Genomic DNA, 16,992 nt, shown 5'->3' on the forward strand with positions numbered 1-16,992 from the left:
AGAAAATGCTTGTAATGCTCTTCCAGGCTTGTCTGCCCTAAAAAGTATGCTATATATTTTGTAAATGCTCATCTCAATTCATTATTTATTTATTTGATTACTTATTGCACTCATATTCATTAGCTATCAGTGTGTTTCAATGGGTATCCTATGTGAGGTCATTTCGGTGCTTTCAGATCGTTAACAATGAAAAGATGCTGCAGTTAAGCAGCGCTCATTGCTGCCGGCGTTCCCATTTTGCATATGGGTTTTTGGGTAGGGCTGCCATCTGCCACTTGGCAGTCGCCGAAGCCACTTGAAAGCTTATTGTACATTTCAAACAACTCTATTACGAATATTTTTCATATTTGCTGCGCAGCAGAGAAAAAAAAATAAAAAGAAAAGTTAACATTAAACGTGGCGAAAGGCCGAAAAGCCAGAGCACGAAACAGCAACGCTGGCTGGGGGCTTGGGAGGCTTGGGACTGTCGGTTAGGAGGGCTGGAGGCAGAGCCAGTGGCAGTGCCACAGATTGGGGCTAGAGAAGCAAGTAATTCGCATGCGGCACGTTACATTCTCGCAATAAAAAATGAAAACCGTTTTGCATGCATGTGCCGGCGTCTCCGATGTGTGTGAGTGCAAAAAGTAATAAATGTACGTGCCTTACTAAAGCACAGCAACAACAACAACAACAGCAACAGCAACAGCAATGACAATGACAACAAGAGCAATAGCAATGGCAGCAACAATGGAAACTACACACACACACACTCACACTAACGCATACGTGTAAATTTAGAGCCAAAAAGATGGCGCGCTTCCGTATCCGCTTTTACTCACTCGCACATGTCACGCTGCATGCAAATGCACGCATGTCCGCGGCTGTACATGTATGTATGACTGCTAGCTAGTCGAGCGTACAATAAATGCAATAAAAATAAACTACAATTTTCTTTGACTACTCTTGCAGTAGTTATGCAGCGTATAGCTTTAGCTGCGCCCCCGTTGCCACACCCCCTCACAGTAACGTCGCCTGCCCCACAGCCAGATACACATTACTTTCTATTATGCGCATTCTTTTCCTTTGCGATATTTTTTTTTGTTGTGCTTCGCTCTGTGGGGAACAGGGGCGGGAGGGGCGACAGGGCTGAGCGATGGGGGTCGTGCGCTTTCGCGTTTGAAGTAGCTTTGGATTGTATAAAAGTAACCATAGCTACCATAATTTAATGAAAACATAATCTGCATGCATAAAAAACGCACAAACTCATGCTGATATCGCGAGAGCGGCAGAGACAGGCGGATGGGGAGAGAGTGGGAGAGCGAGCGAGAGAGAGAGAGAGAGAGAGAGAGAGAGAGAGAGAGAGAGAAAAGCGCACGGCAAACATTTTATTAAATGCGTACCTGTTTTTTTTTATAATTTTTTTTTTAGAGATTCCACGACTGTTTGCTAACCAAACATTGTTTTCCTTACGCTTGATTGCAATTCCGAATTACCTTTCTGGAAGACGGCAGAGGCTTAGAAATGGAAGTCGCTTAGGTATAGGAGTAGGTAAAAATGGTAAAGTTTTGATTGCAGTCTGCAAGTCAACTATAAAACAGTAAACTGTGTATGATCAGACTGTAGACGAGCAGACGATAAGGGATCGGACTGTAATTTAACAGACTGTAAAGGAGCAGACTTGCATAGTAACAGAATGCCAAATAAAAGACTGTAAACCAAAGGTGCCGAAAAGCAACAGACTGTAAATTAGCAGACTGTAAAGTAACAGACTATCGAGTAGCAAACTGTAAAGTAAAGGTGCAGAAAAGCAACAGACTGTAAAGGATGGTCTATAAGCTGCCACGAACCTAAGGACATACTATAAGCTGAACAAGATTGTATCTGTAAAGGTCTACTTGGATGTTCGCATATAGCAAATATATTATAACAAATGGAATAAGTAATAATAAAGTAAAAAATCAAGCTTAAAGTAAGAAACTCAGTCAGAGTAATATAAAACAGTCAGCCAGCCACTTACTCTCTCATTTGCCTCCATAGAGTCCAATGTCTCCAGATTCGTTGTTTATTGTTTTACAAGCATATAGTATGATCAATAAACAATAAACTTTGCTTTGTACTTCCATTCATTCCTTCGACATCTTACGCATACAAAATTGGCATTTTATTAGCTGTGAGCTCAGACGCTTTGCCAGCTACTCAAAGACAAGCCGAGGCAGGCATTTCCAAGTATCTGGTTTCGTTTAATTCCAATTTTTTTGCGCTCGCTTCTCAATTTCCTATTTTTAATTTTTCCGCGTAGATTTTTGATGGGGTTTTCCTTTTCGCCCGCCGCGCTGTTGGGCACAACAATAACTTGGCAGCTCGACTTGAGTAGCTCGCAGAAAAGTTTCCAAGACAACTCCTTTAGTGGCAGCGCAGTATCTGCTGAAGGCAAAGGAGACACAGAAAAAAAACGAAGAAAAATACAAGCAAGAAGGACTTGCTAAATATCCTTTAGCCTTTGCGAAATCAGTAAAGCGCAAAGGACCACTTGTGAATACGCTTTGATGCGCGCGGCTTTGAGTGCGAGTGTGACTGCCGGCGCCGTCTTGCCAAGGCTCAGAAGCCAGTGCAGGACGGCGACGGTGACCGAGCCGGGGATGGTGGGGGGTAGGGCTGCGGGGGCTTGAGCTGCGCCTGGAATTATACCTCACTCTTTCGACCCGCTGCGAGTGCTTGATATTTATTTTGAGTTGGCTTTCAGCGCTGCCTTTGTTGCTGCGGCTGTGTTGGCATCAAGTATTTCGTGAGTAGCGCAAAATACGCGAGCGCGAAATGTAATAAAAACATTTTTTGCAGCACACCAACAACAGCAACAGCAACGGCAACGGCAGCGGGAAAGGCGACAGCAGTTGGACAGCCAACGTCTTATTTTTTATTCTTATTTCGTCGTCCTACTAAAGCCGATTTCTATTACTGCTTGGAGCTACTAAAGCTCGTCGTAGTCAGCGGGGCAGTTGCTGCTGCTGCTGCTGTTGGTTCTGGTTCAAAAGTATCTACAAGATATTTTTTAATACATGCACGCGAGTTAGCTCGCTTGCATACATATACATCCACGTACATACATATGTATGTATGTATGTATGTATGTGCGTGCGAAATTTGTTGCTTTTATTGGCAGCATAATGAAAAACATTCCTCTTACATATACACACAAGTATGTAATGCATTTAGTATTTTTTTTTTTTGTATTTGGGTTTCTTTTTCGTTCTTTTACAGGATACGAAATTTCGAAATGTGCTGCAACATTTTACTTTAAATATTTATAGACAGCATTTGCATATTTGCAGGCGTTACGCCCCCCTCGAGAAACATGATGTTGCCTCATTTGCATTTGGCCTCTGACCCGACCAGGCCAGGCAGGGCAGGGCAGGCGGCAAAGTCAATCTGCAGTGAACTGTGGCCACAGATACTTTCATTTTCGTGAACTACGCCTCTTTGATGTCTGTCATGTTAACTGGTTTCAGCCTGATGCCAGATTCGACACACCCTCAGCCAAATCGTGAGTGTAAGTTGTTGCCACAAATTTCAAAAGATTTTGCAATTCAAATTATCCGCAGGCAACTGAGGTTGGGGCTACGATCAGGGTGGGCCTGGGTACTGCTAGCCAGCTGCTGGCGTGGGTGTTGTGGCATATGGTGGTGCTTAAGAAACGCTTTTTCTCATTAGTGCACTTATTGGCCACTTTAACGCCTATTGGAAACTCATTAGTTGTTTCGATTAGGCCCAGTTTAAACTAATAATGTTGACCCGGCCAGTGCTTGGCTATCAATTGAAAAATTTTCATTTATGACAAAGTGAGAGAGAGAGAGAGAGAGGGGGGGAGAGAGAGAGAACACGTTGGCAGACAAGTGGCTCGGCACTTGCAACCAATTACACCGTCCAGGCGCAAAACCAATCTCAATCTAAGGCATCAAGTAGACAAATATAGACTATGCCTGCCACGCACTGACTAGTTTCAGTGGGCGTGTGTGCTCGTTTGATTGCAGTCTCCATTTGGTATTCAAAAACAGTGCGTCTGTGTGATTTGACGCATATTTGCCAAGCCCACACAGTTGGCAGACAAGTGAGCTACAAATGTAGCTGCGAGATACATTTGAGGCTAGGCAGCCAGCTAGGCAGCGTCAGCCTGCGCTCGAAAACTGAAGCACACACACACACACACACACGCACACACATACAATTGCTTCATTTTGCAAAAGGCTTTTATTAAACCAGAAACGAACTCAAGCCCAGCTAAAAGCTAAAACCATGGCAAACCTTTTGTCGATAAAGATGACTAGCTGGCAAGGCATGCGGAGTGGGCGGGGCAGGCGAGGCTATTGGGTGGCTGGCATTCTGGCAACGGCTGCGTCTATGGCTGCCATTGCGGCTGTTGCCTCGAAGGCAGGCAGAGGGGCGGGCGGTTAGGCAGGCAATCGAAGTGTTGGCTGTGCATGTGCCTGGGCCTGTGCGTGCCTAGTTATGGTAAATATTCATATTTGTAACGTATGCACAATGTGTTGAAATTAGCATTTATGAATTTTGTGCCAAATGTCGAAATGGAACTGAAGCAGACGTCGCAGCCGAAATGCTCCTTTGTACTTACTTATGTGCCACCACAAACACTAAAGCGAGTACACTTACACACATACATACACACACATACACACACACACACATACACACACACATCAAATGAGTTGGGCCACTCATTTACCGCCCCGTTTGCCGGCTGCATTATGCGCCAGATTCTTGGTTATGGCTTTTGTGGCTCCTTTTGGGCACAGAAACGGCCCTTCGAGCCAACCATTTGCATTTAGATTGCGTCGGCAAACTGTGCAGCCAGAACCTGTCGTCCGGCCATCGACATCGACGGGTGACAACATCTGCGCCTTATGAGCCGTAGGCCCGGCGACAACTCAGCCACCGGACGCAGTTCATGTTACGGACTTCGATTAACATAATTATGAGCGCAAACTTTAAACTTTGTCACGCAGCCGGGCGCAAGCAAACAGTTTACGCAATATGTTTCTCTATCAAGTAAATAATTGTTGTGGAAGTTGCACTCTAACAAACTTTACGAACTGACTAACTGACAGTCTGTTATATGTGATTAAATACAATAAGTATATATATAAAGAAAATAGAGGTATAGAATTAGATCTGTAAACTAAGTTGATAAATAAATACTTTAAAAATTGTTTTTTAATATATAAATATTTCTCTTAGTTCAGGCTTGAATTTTATAAATATTTTAGTCCAGCATAGCACACACTATAACATAATAATATCTAATGTAATATATTAATATATAAGTAAATCAATTTCTTAGTCACTTTGCGTCGATATTAGAAATATTTTAAATCGAAATATAATAGATTTACTTATACATCTATACCAATTCCCATCTAGAGTCTTCTCTCCAACAACAATCTCCAACAAAAAATCAGGCAATATCTATCTCTTCACAACTTTATTTATTTAAGATATGAGCACTTTGGTCAGCCTCAATGGCTGGTAATTTTCCAGCTTGTCATATTTTTCCCAGGCTGCAATATGTTTTCATAATTTTTCATATATTTTTGCACAATTTTCGTAGCCGATTCTCGGGCTAAAAATAATAATAAAACAAGAGACATTTGACAGCCTGTGATTTGTTTGTACAACAAATGCGTACACGTTTTCCATGCTCTTTTATGTGCATTACTCTCTCCCTCGCATCCCCCTCTCCCACTCACTTTGTTGTTTTTATTGGCAATACACAATTGGCTTTTGATTTTATTAAAGCCATAACAGCATGGGCAGACGCTCAACAAAAAGCCTATTATGACTATGCAAGTGTATGAAAAGGGAGTTTGTGTCAACCATTTGCAATTGCTGATTGGCTTTTGAAAGCCTTTACTTTGTTGACTTGTCCATAAAAATCAAAGAGCCATCGTTTTTTATGTGTGTTTCGAGTGTGCTTTGTGGCAGTTCGATTTGCATAATGTGCAGTTAAGCGACTTGGCTCTACGCACACAAATGCATATTAAATTTGCATTTACCTGTACTTTATGTTTGCAAAAAAAATAAAACTAAATATATATTTCATTTGAGCATTTTATTTTTCATTTCAGCATAAATTTCAATGTTGATTTTCGGGTCGTGTCTCACAGTTTACCTTTTTGTGATATTTACATATGCAAAGCTCTTTTCACGTTGCTCTGTGGCCAGACAGTGGCTGAGTGACCATTAAAATGCGTTCGTTGCTCCTCGATATGGCGGTAATTAATTACGTAATTTGTCCAGTTAAAAGCGCGACAAGATGCTCGAAACGACGCGGTCAACTCTTTCGCAGCGTGTGCAAATGCCACTCGATTATTTACAGTGGAATACAAGTGAGTTCAGTGGCAGAAGGACTTAATGCCCAAGACACATTTGCCAGTCGTTTGCCATTCTCTTTTCTCGCTCTCTGCTACTGCACAGTGGTTCATGCACTTGTTTTGCTGTTTGCTGCTCCCTTCAGCATTTGATTAACGATGTGGGCTCGCCTGAAGAGAAGTTTCACTTCTCGCTGATGCGCGTTTTAAAAGCGTGTAAAAGAAATTACCTATGTGTGTGTGTGTGTGTGTGTGTGTGTGAGTAGAGGGCTGCATTGCTGCTCTGAAGATTCAATGGTGGTTAATGCTCTGGCCATGAGCTGGAGTTGTTGGTGGTGCGGCCTTTCCCTTTGTCTAACTACTCTTGCAGCATCAGCCTGCCGGCGCCTCCCTGCTCCGGACCGCGGTGTCGCAATTGGGGTATAATCTGGTTAGCGGCACAAATGACGACGCGACGGCCGAGCAAGGGCAGACGACAACGAGGACGACAGCATTTAAGCACAATTGCTGTGGCTAATGTGACACATATTGTGACAAATTGCATGCGGATGCTGGGCGAGTGGAGTGGGATGGGGCCACACATTGGACTGTGTAAACACGTGTACCGCTGCTTAAGAGTTCTCGATCAGGTTTGCAGTAGATGAACCTTTTTTCTGTATAGAACTGCAAATACTAACTAAACTTAAAGCTTGAAATTAGCATATGTATACTGATTACTAACTATACTGATTACTACTACTAACTATAATCTACAATTTTCATTCATTTACAAAAATAAAAGCTCTTCATTCAAGCCAATTGGCTTTCATTCAATATCATTGATCCTAAGTGCACTGTTCGCAAGTCTCTGCGCCGCTCTGGCTCCGCCCCCTTGGACAGCTCGCATGCCAATAGATAGCTGTGGCCTCTGCGTGCCACGGATAGCATGGCCGCCCCCGATGTTAGCCACCGGGTGAGCTGCCTGCCGATGGGGGTCGGTTTAAGTTGGCAACAGCGACACTGACAGCTCGGCGCTGTCAGCAGGGTCGGGCGCGCATCGAGGGCTCGGGCGAACAATGCATGACGAATCGGTATTTTACGCCCATTTCGGGCCCAACTCGGGGTGGCTGTGGCTGCTGTTGTGTTAAGCGCTTTGTTCTTGTCAACTGAGTGGAACGAATGTCGAGGCTGCACCTGCAGGACAACCCGAAATCTGGCAACCTTGCGCTGGGTGGTTGCACCGAGCTGGACCGGGGATGCTAGCTGCTGGCTGCTGGCTGCTGGCTGTAGGGTGCTGCACGTGCTGCTGCATTTGGCGAACGGATTCGCCTCACTATCTAAATCGAGTTTCTGGCACATTAACATTTTGTTTATTTTACAAGTACTAATTTTGATTTTGGCTTAAAACGTTTTCATTTGCAGGCGAGTTTAGTGATCCATGGGCTCCTTGGCGCCGCCGCCTCCACCGCCGCATTCGCCGTAGGCGCCCAGCTCGTCGGGCCGGAAATAGGAGCTCTGCATGCTGTAGAGCCGATCAATCGGATTGATCATTGGCGTCTGTGTGAAGGGACCCATCAGCTGCTGAAAGGTGGCGTAGCTCAGGCCAAGTATGGTGTTCAGTATCGGTTCGCTGTTCTTGTTGCAGTTCTCTATTGATTGTCACAGAATATGTTTAGCTGACCTCTGTTGGAACTCTGTGTTTTTTTGGTTTACTCTTTGGCACTTACCCTTGTTGGTCTCCATGCAGCTCAGAGTGCCCTGCTCCTGTTCGTCCTTGATGTTGCAGCGCAGCCGTGTCAGTCCGTCCGAGTTTGTGGAGAATGGCGACTCTTGTTGCGACTCGCTATCACTTTGCGCTTCGTCCTTGATTTTGGCTGTCAGACTGCTGTCATGCGACTCCTGCGAGTCCTGCGAGTGCGAGTCGCTGACGCCCTTCGCGGGCGGCTCCTGCTTGGCCTTTTTCTGTATTTTCTTAACTTTGGCGCGTTGATTTTGAAACCAGACCTGAGCGAACGATTCCAATTAGAATAGCAGGAATTATATTAGATATTAATATGCATTCGCTTTACCTGTACAATTCGCAGACTCAGGCCCGTATCCTTGGCCAGGTTCTCTCTGACTTTGCGGCACGGCTTGGGCGACACTTCGAAGGACGCCTTGAAGGCGCGCCGCTGCTGTGTGTTGAGTATGGTGCGTGGTCGCTTCGGGCCTCGCCGTCCGTCCATCTTAGGTGGAAACAGGTCATCGCCATAATAGTCTAGGTAGGAGGCTGATATTAGACAGCTGTGCCAACTGGGTGATGCGTTTAATGACTCACCATAGCCCTGCAGCATCTCCACCTCCTTCTCGTAGTCGAAGCGGCAGAATAGCTGTCCCTGTTTGACCACATACTGCTCGCCCTTCTTCAGCACCGCGCCGCAAACGACGCAGGCGAAGCACTTCAGATGGAAGATATTCTCCTGCGAGCGCATCACAAGCTCATCGGCGGCGATTTTATGGCCGCAGCCAAGGCAACGGTTACGTAAGTAGAGTCTGTGGATATAGGAGTATCATTGAGTTGCTGGACAAGCATATTGAGCCGCCGTCCACGCCCACCTTTCATAGTCAATGCGGCAATACAGCTTGCCGTCCCTCGCGTAGCACGAGTGCACCAGATGCAGCGAGCAGGCGGAGCACTTGAGGCAGCCCTCGTGAAACGAGTTGTCCACCACGCGCATGATGTAACGATCACAAATTGGCTGGCAGCAGTAGGTGCATTGGTTGAGTCCTGGACCCATGCTAATGGCCATGCCCATGCCCATGCCCCCATCTCCTGGCATGGCCATGCCCATCACCGTGTGCTGCTGCAGTATTTGAGGCGCTTGTGGTGTGTGTGGTGCGATTGATGATGTCGGCGGCGCCGGTGGTGCTGCTGAAAAGCCATCCAAGTCATTGAGACTGCACTCGCCCAAGGTGATGCGGTTGCTCAGCTGCATGGGCGGACCCGGCCCGGGTCCCTGTCTACTCATTGTCAACGACAGGGCTTGATGTTGCTGTTGCTGTTGTTGGTGTGCGGTGGACATGCTGCTACTGTGGTTGATACAACTTCCGTTGACATTTCGGCTAGCTGACGCCATTTTGTCATTGTGGGAGTTGGTGGCTCCTCCTGCTGCTGTCTTGCTGGCTGCCGGCTGACAGGTCGCAGTTGTTGCAGCCGATGCTGCTGCTGCTGTTGTTGTTGCTGTTGCTGTTGCTGGTGTTGTTAACATGCGCTCATTTCCGTGCAACAGCAGTTGACTGTGCCCCATTGCAATGCCTGCTGCGGCTGGGTGCTGCGTTTGTCCAGCTACCGATAAATGTTGCTGCTGCTGCTGTTGGTGATGGTTGTGTTGCTGCTGCTGCTGCTGTTGCTGCTGTTGCTGTTGACATTTGATGTCCATTGGAACTATTTTGGTTTTTGCGGTTGTGTCGTGGATCCAGGGCCCAAACATGCAAATGAGAAACATTTCAGTTATTTTTATTTTCACATCGGCATGCAAATTGCGGCTGGTCGTGTGCCCTCCTCACAATTTACAACTGCGGCCAGTGGTTCAGTGGTTCGTGGCAAAAACTATGTCCCAAACGGGATTTGCATTTGCGGTTCCCTGCACTTTTGCCCACTCTATACGGTATGAGTGTAGCTGTAACTGTAGCTGTAGCTGTAGCTGTAACTGTAACTGTGACCATTTGCCAACCATTTCGAGTTGTAGTAAATTTGTGGTTTTGCAATTATTGAAATGACTTTTGTAGCGAAATATGTGCGTGACCGTACGCACTCGTCTCTCCCTCCCTCCATCCCTCTCTCTCTCTCTCTCTGCCTGTGTTTGGCCATACTGCAAATTCCACGCACATATACATATATTTATATGTATACGCTGCGTATACGTATTGTGCTGTTGGGCCGTGCTGTATTTGTGCGAGTGCGGTTATTCGAGTTGGTGGCAAAAAATTACTGTACATTTGTGGCATTTGTGCTACTGCTGGCTGGCTTTTTGTTGCTTGTTGTCTCAATTTATGGCAAATTGTTGAAATTGTACGGTAATTTGTTTGCCTCTTAGTGTGCGTGTGTGCATGTGTGCATGTGTGTGCGTGAGTGCCGTTTATCTTGTTTCGTTACGCGCTTTTTCAGTTGTTATTGTTTTGCCCTTATCCATAGGTTTTCTCTTTTTTCCTTCTTTTGTATTAACTTAATATGTACGAGTATGTGTGCAAGTACACACACACTCACACACACACACACACACATACATACTCTTACGAACTCTGCCTCTGACTTTACATACATTTTGTATTTAAATGATTTGGCCTGTGCGTAATTTCATTAAATTTTCACAAAAATTTCTGTGGCATGCAAAATTTATGCTAGAAATATGTGCAGCATTTTAAAGTAATTTACGTTATCAATTTGTATTGCGGTCTCACGTGTAAGAAATACAATGCGTGTCATGTGCAGGCTAAAATGCAGCCACAAATGACACTTCACATCAAACCACTCGACTGCCCACTTCTTGAATAGATGACAAGTGGGTTGGCTATTGCAATTCATGTTTATTTAATAATCGAGCTTAGAATTTATTAAATATATAAAAGTCAAAGATAAAGGGGCAGCAGGAGCTGCTTCAATTTATCTCAAGGTACTGCCAAAAATACATAAATATATGAGTACTAAAATATAATCCCTTACTAAGCCTCTATACGCTTCTATCAATCCATCAATCTCATTTATAGATTTAGCTGTCTCAGCTCGTCTTGCCCCGTTCATCTCTCTCTCTGAGCTCGCCTAAGGATTCGTGCACAAGGATAACTAAGTGAATGGGCTTATTTCTATAAACATAAACATATGGTTCGCATTTCACATCAATTGTCAGGAGCAACTGCTGCCGCATGCTTTCAGAGGTCGCTTCGCTGCCCTGGCTTGATACATTTAACCTCGGACACCTCATTCAGCGTGAGCTACTTTGAATTGCTGCAGTGCTAAGCCGCTCAGCTGGCGCACCTGTTAGACTTTTGTCTTTTGTGCTGTGTCCTTTGGCTGCCGCAAGGCTTATCGGGATGTCAGCATGCTGGCTGGACATGTCAGCGCTTGGCAGCAGCGGATTTGCGCGGACAAGTGCAAAGGCGGAGGCGACATTGATAGCGCTGGCTTTGCCCTTTCGCCACACTAATTAGATTCTAATGTGCAGCAGAAATGAGGGGGGCGGCAGCGGGCACCCATCCTGCAGGGCGAGTGCTTGCGCTGCTTATAACTAAATTATAATAGAATTTACGAGTAGTGCGTGCGCTCGCTTTCTAAACGAGACACTGCAATGAATCAGAGGCTAGAGATTCAACCCCTAGCCGGCCCAGCCTCGCTACAGCTCACCCCGTGTCTGTCAAGGGTGAGACGGGCAGAGGCAGGGGTGTGGATATATTATGTCGGTTACGGCTGCTGGCGGCATATGTTGGCAGTCTTCGGCAGCAGCGGGCGAGCGGAAACCCTTGCCAGGATACTGTGTGCAGCCGCTGCCGCCGTTTGTCAGTCGCTGCCGAGTTGTTGCCGGCGTTTGCTGGCGTTTAATTTAATCGGATTTGGGCGGACAAAGAAATTATGGCGCTGTTCTGCATTGTTGTTGCTGCTGCTGTTGTTGTTGCTGCTGCTGCTGTTGTGCCAACGATACACAACATAAATGCTTTGTTTTGGCCTAATCTCTGACAGAAGTCAGCATTTGTTTTGCCCACTATAAAATGTGTCCAGATTTTTGGCATTTGGCTCGCTGCCAGCTTGACTTGAGCACACTTATGTAGCTCAAGTGCCAAGTTGTGCAAGTGGTTCTTAGTTTTCGCTCAGCTCGTACTCGAACAACAAGTACAACAAACTATTGGACAAAGCCAAAACAAAACAACAAATATATGTATGTACTTATGAATGCCATCAGGTATATTTATATCTTAGCATATTTTAATATACGTGTATCCATGCATATGTTTTCAATGGTATGACCATGACAACTCGCCTAAGGAACTGAGTGAAAAGTATATATACATTAAGTTAAACAAATATATAACATTGCCTTGTCTTCATTGACTTTGTAGATGATAGAATCGTAATACATAGTTCGATATAGTATAGTAAAAAGTTAGTAGTTATGCTAGCAGTATCAGCAATAGTTTGAGCACTTATTTATATGTTAATAACTTTTCATTTTCCTCTATAATAGTATCGATATATGATATTTAATACTGAAGACTTTTCAGGTAAGTTATCTAGACCACAAACGCATTAGTTCGGTTATGCTTCCTACACTTTAAATATTCTTAAACTCTGCTTCAAGTCAGGTATGTTATCTAGACCTTAAACGCTTAGGTTCGGTTATGCTGCCTACACATTAAATATTCTTAAACTCTGTTTCAAGTCTTGCTCACTGAATATATTTATAAACAGAAGATTGTTGCTTTATAAATAATAGTTGCACTGTTTACACATAAACTGAATATTTTATGATATACAAATTGTGGTTTGATGGATGGCAAGGGTTGAGGCAACAGCAATTTAACATTGAAATGTATTTAGATAGTTATATAAATTTTATTAAAATCCTTCCTCCAATGTGCTGCTTTGACTGCATATGAAGTATATGAGGTGTAAATGATTGTGTGTCATAAATAAAACGAAAAAAAAAACAAAAAATTATTTCAAAAGGGACTTCTGGCATGTCTAAGCTGTAAACTGCTCTGGCATGTGGCACATAATTTCATATAAAACTTCTCAAATAAATATCTGGGCTAATAAATATGTAGGCAAACATTTAACATATTAACATTTTGCAAAATTCTTTTCATCAACAACAACAAATTGTACTCGCAATAGTATTTCAAAAACCCGTCGGTAAATTCATATATTTATAAAACACCGTCGGCATTCGCTCGATAATCTTTTCGGTTAATGCAAAATACTTACACAGGCCAATCTGCATTGGATGCTGTTCGTCGATCATTTTGTTGATTTACAGCCCAGAAAAGCTCATTTACACAGAATTAATCACAGGTCCGCGGAAGAGCTGACCAATGATTGCTTAGAAATAGGCTAGTTTAGGTTTATCTAGGAATTTATAGAACTCTTTGTATTGGCACTTTTCACGTGGCTTTTATTAAAGCTAAATGGGTTGTCGCGTCAGGTGCAGTGCAGGTAAATGTGCATCGAGTGTCCTGCGAAGCGAATGGATGAGAGTGGCCAGCGGGAAAGGTATTGTTGGGCCAGTTACGAAACGCGATGCTTGAATGATTACGGACCTCTGATGTTAATGAAATTTGTTAAAAATCATTTGCTCACTTCGGCCAGACATGGCCATCGACTGCGGCTCGATGCAGGAAATTTTCTCAAAATGGAGGAGAAATATCGCTGTGTATGTGTGTGTGTGTGTGGATGGGTGGTGCGCCCCCAAAAGGCGAGGCAGCGCCATTTTATCCGGCGTTTGTAACAACATGTCCATGCATGCGCCCTTCCCCACCCACCCGATGCCAGGCCAACTCCACATGTACACAGCCAAGTGGGCTTCCCCGCTTCGTGAGATTCGCCAATTCGGCGCATGCGCTGATCCTGGACACGTTCTCGTTCTCCTGGCTGTCGCTCGGAGCTCGGCTTGCATTTTGGGGGCGCAACGGTTCGTTTTGCTTTTGTTTTTGCACTTTTGACTTTTGTCTTTGTTGCCATTCGGATTGTTGTTGCCATTGTTGTTGATGTTGATGTTGTTGTTGGCGTGCTTTTATTTGATTTGTTGTACGTATTTTGTATTGACAAAGGATGTTTGGCTCGGCGATTTCGTGCTACGTCTCAGCAGCAGCAACAACAACAACAACAACAACAGCCGCTACATGAACATCCCTGAAGAGAATTTTCTCTAGCATCGAATCTATGGCAGGGCCATGCGTTCTTGCTGATTTCTTTTTCTATTGTCATACAATGTTTTAAATTTATTGATTTTTAATGCTGCCAAGAGCCGTTAGGAAATTCAAGACACAGCTTTAATTGTTTGGCCAGACCCCACGCCAAAGCCGCCCATTCCCGCCCATCAACGCCCAGCTGTTTTTGTTTTGTGTAGTTGGCCGTGTTAATGACTGATAAATGTCGGCGTGCGCGCGCGCTGCCGACACTTTAAACTTTTGGCCAAATGAATTTGGTCTATTTAACGAGCTGGCTGGCCAAACTTTAATGTCTAAGCTGGAATGGCTGTGTGTCTCGTCTGGCAAGGTCTAGCCGGTTGACTGGATGCCTGACTGCCTGCTTGGCTGCTGCTGCTGTTGGTGCTGCCTGCATGCCAGTCTCTTGTCCTCCGAGGGAAATTCCCTTAAAGTTGTAAACGTGAACGTGTTACTTACAATTAGTGCAGGCGTGCGGGCCACTTAGTCGCCATTTACTCGACGTGGCTTTGCCCCACTTTCCCACTTTTGCGTCGGATAATCACCATAATTATGTGTTAGCTACTTTTTATGATTCATTATTAGGTCTTGTGATATTTCCTTTTCACGACTGTGGACTTTGAGCATTGTTTCGTGTTTTCTTTCTTGTGCAGGTATTTGCAGTGAGTGAAGAGTTAACTTTATGAATATGGAATGCTGCTTTCTAATATAGAAAATGTAATCAAATCCTTAAATCAAATCTTTTTCACGCCTCGCGTCGGCTGTCGACAAACGAGGCTCGCTCCCTCTCCATGCGGCAGCTAGAAAACTTTTGCCACTTTGTCGACGCGCCGCCTGGTCATAGACAAGTCAAGGTTTTTGGATGCGAGGCTGTCGGCCGGGCTCTGGATTGCTGCTGACACACACTTGCTGCCGCCAATGAATAAGATTAATTTGGGTCACTGTGCTCCCCAGCTGCAACTCCTCCCCCCACTCACAGGCCGTCTGCTCAACCCTCAGCGCTGCCGCTGAAACGTGCATCGGAATTATGAGTGCTGCCTAGCTCGTGCCTTCAAATTTAAATTTAATACACTCACTCATGTATTTATGCCATTAACATTTCCGTGAATGTGTATGTGTGGAAGATACTATAGCAATATATGTATATGCGTATATATATATTATAGGTATTCGATACTTGAGTTAGATATGTACTCTAGAAATAGTCAATAAATTATATATTCTACATTTGCTAATGCCTAAAATGTGCTTTAACTCCATCAAATTTTAATTAAATAATATTTTTTAATAAATTATATTTTCATATATTTAATAATACTTTACATAAATAGTTTACTTTTGAATTTCATCGCATAAACAGTGTAAAATACTCTACTATATTACGTACTGGACTCATGTGCGCGTGTGTATGAGTGTGTATGTGTGTGTGTGTTTGTGCGAGTGTGTGCATTGGTGTCAGACAGCCAAACAGCTGAAATTGTTTGGGGTTAATTAAGCGCGACATGTGTGGCATTGTATGCATTTGTGCAGCGACTGTGGCTGCGACTGTGACCCCAACTCCGGTTCGACGGCGCACGCCCACAAGTGTGAATAGGCTCCGGCAGCTGGAGCGGAGCCTCGGCCGCTAAACAATGCTACATAATAGACAAATTGGCCGACGCGTCGGTTCATTATGCTGCGATTGGCACCGCTGATGCATTTATGAAGCGACTGCAACACCCAATTTCTTGACTGTGTGGGGCTAAATTGATTTATGAAGCGAACACTTCATGCTGCCCCAACAGCCCCCGCCAAAAAGACCTGTTGAGCTAATCGGGCGATACTTTGAGGTATTTATAAATACTGGCAAAAACTAAAGGAAAAGAGTATGAGAAATATTGAGATTTCTTGCCCGTGATAACTGTCTAACAATTCAAAATCTGAAGCGGACCAGCTCAATGGCCAGGGCCCAAAGCAATGGCCTAAAAATAAACAGAAGCATTCACCTTACGGCATAATCAAAGTTTATGGTTGACAATACACATAAAGGGGAAGATTCGTGTGGTCTGGCAAAGCAATGCCAGCAGCTGGACTGCGGCAGTGATACCGCAGCGTAAATCTCTCTGTGGATATATTTGAATACAGCCATAGTCAATATTTGCATATTTGCTTATTGGCATATGTAGCCGAGTAATAAATAGTCACAATTAGTAGTTGATTAACAAAACTATATACATATATTCTATTCGAGTGCCTCTCTTGACTTTTCATCAGCTGCCAAGAGTAGTTAAACGATCGTTCAGCGCACAAAGCTTTCGTTATCAACCGAACGAGTTTTAATATACATATACATATAATCACAAACAAGTGCCATCACGTCTGTATGTTTTTTGATCTACTATGTATGTACATACATATGTATGTTACAAAACGGATTAAATATGCTGATTCATGTAAACATAGCATTTTTATATCATTCTGAGCAGGCAGATTTTGTTTTTGCTTTGCCAATGACTGAAACCAGTTGTTCTATTTACCTAACGTTAGGTATACCTGACGAGTGTGAGCTAAAGCTTTATATGCATACACATTGATAAGCAAGAGAATGAGAGAGTGATACACAAAGAGGGATAGAGAGCGAGAGAGAGAGAGAGGGAGAGAGAGAGGGTAACGCCTTACAGTTATTTGTTGATCTTGCACTTTGTTTCGTTATGCTTTTTACTCATTTGACTGCGATCGCCTATAAAGCTGAAAGAAGCGC

General features: G+C 44.1%; 1 protein-coding gene across 1 annotated transcript; it reads right to left on the bottom strand.

Annotated features, from left to right (window-relative positions):
• Positions 1-7,147: 7,147 nt before the first annotated feature.
• Positions 7,148-13,692, bottom strand: LOC108652422 (LIM homeobox transcription factor 1-beta.1). Its single transcript, XM_018102609.3, has 6 exons — positions 13,294-13,692; positions 8,934-9,762; positions 8,656-8,870; positions 8,408-8,595; positions 8,066-8,342; positions 7,148-7,987 (listed from the first exon to the last, which is right to left on the bottom strand). The coding sequence occupies exons 1-6, from the start codon at positions 13,328-13,330 to the stop codon at positions 7,767-7,769; spliced, it is 1,767 nt and encodes a 588-aa protein (XP_017958098.1). The 5' UTR covers positions 13,331-13,692; the 3' UTR covers positions 7,148-7,766.
• Positions 13,693-16,992: the final 3,300 nt, after the last annotated feature.

Source organism: Drosophila navojoa, chromosome 4 (genome assembly GCF_054131105.1).
Source record: "Drosophila navojoa isolate 15081-1374.11 chromosome 4, UAZ_NAV_1.0, whole genome shotgun sequence".
NCBI lineage: Eukaryota > Metazoa > Arthropoda > Insecta > Diptera > Drosophilidae > Drosophila > Drosophila navojoa.

What these genes read in the sequence shown, in the direction of transcription:
- LOC108652422 (XM_018102609.3), bottom strand. Translation starts at nt 13,330, where the DNA reads ATGATCGACGAACAGCATCCAATGCAGATTGGCCTGT. An exon ending in TGAGTCTGCGAATTGTACAG is followed by an intron (nt 8,343 to 8,407) that starts GTAAAGCGAATG and finishes TCGTTCGCTCAG; the next exon opens with GTCTGGTTTCAAAATCAACG. An exon ending in CTGCATGGAGACCAACAAGG is followed by an intron (nt 7,988 to 8,065) that starts GTAAGTGCCAAA and finishes GACAATCAATAG; the next exon opens with AGAACTGCAACAAGAACAGC.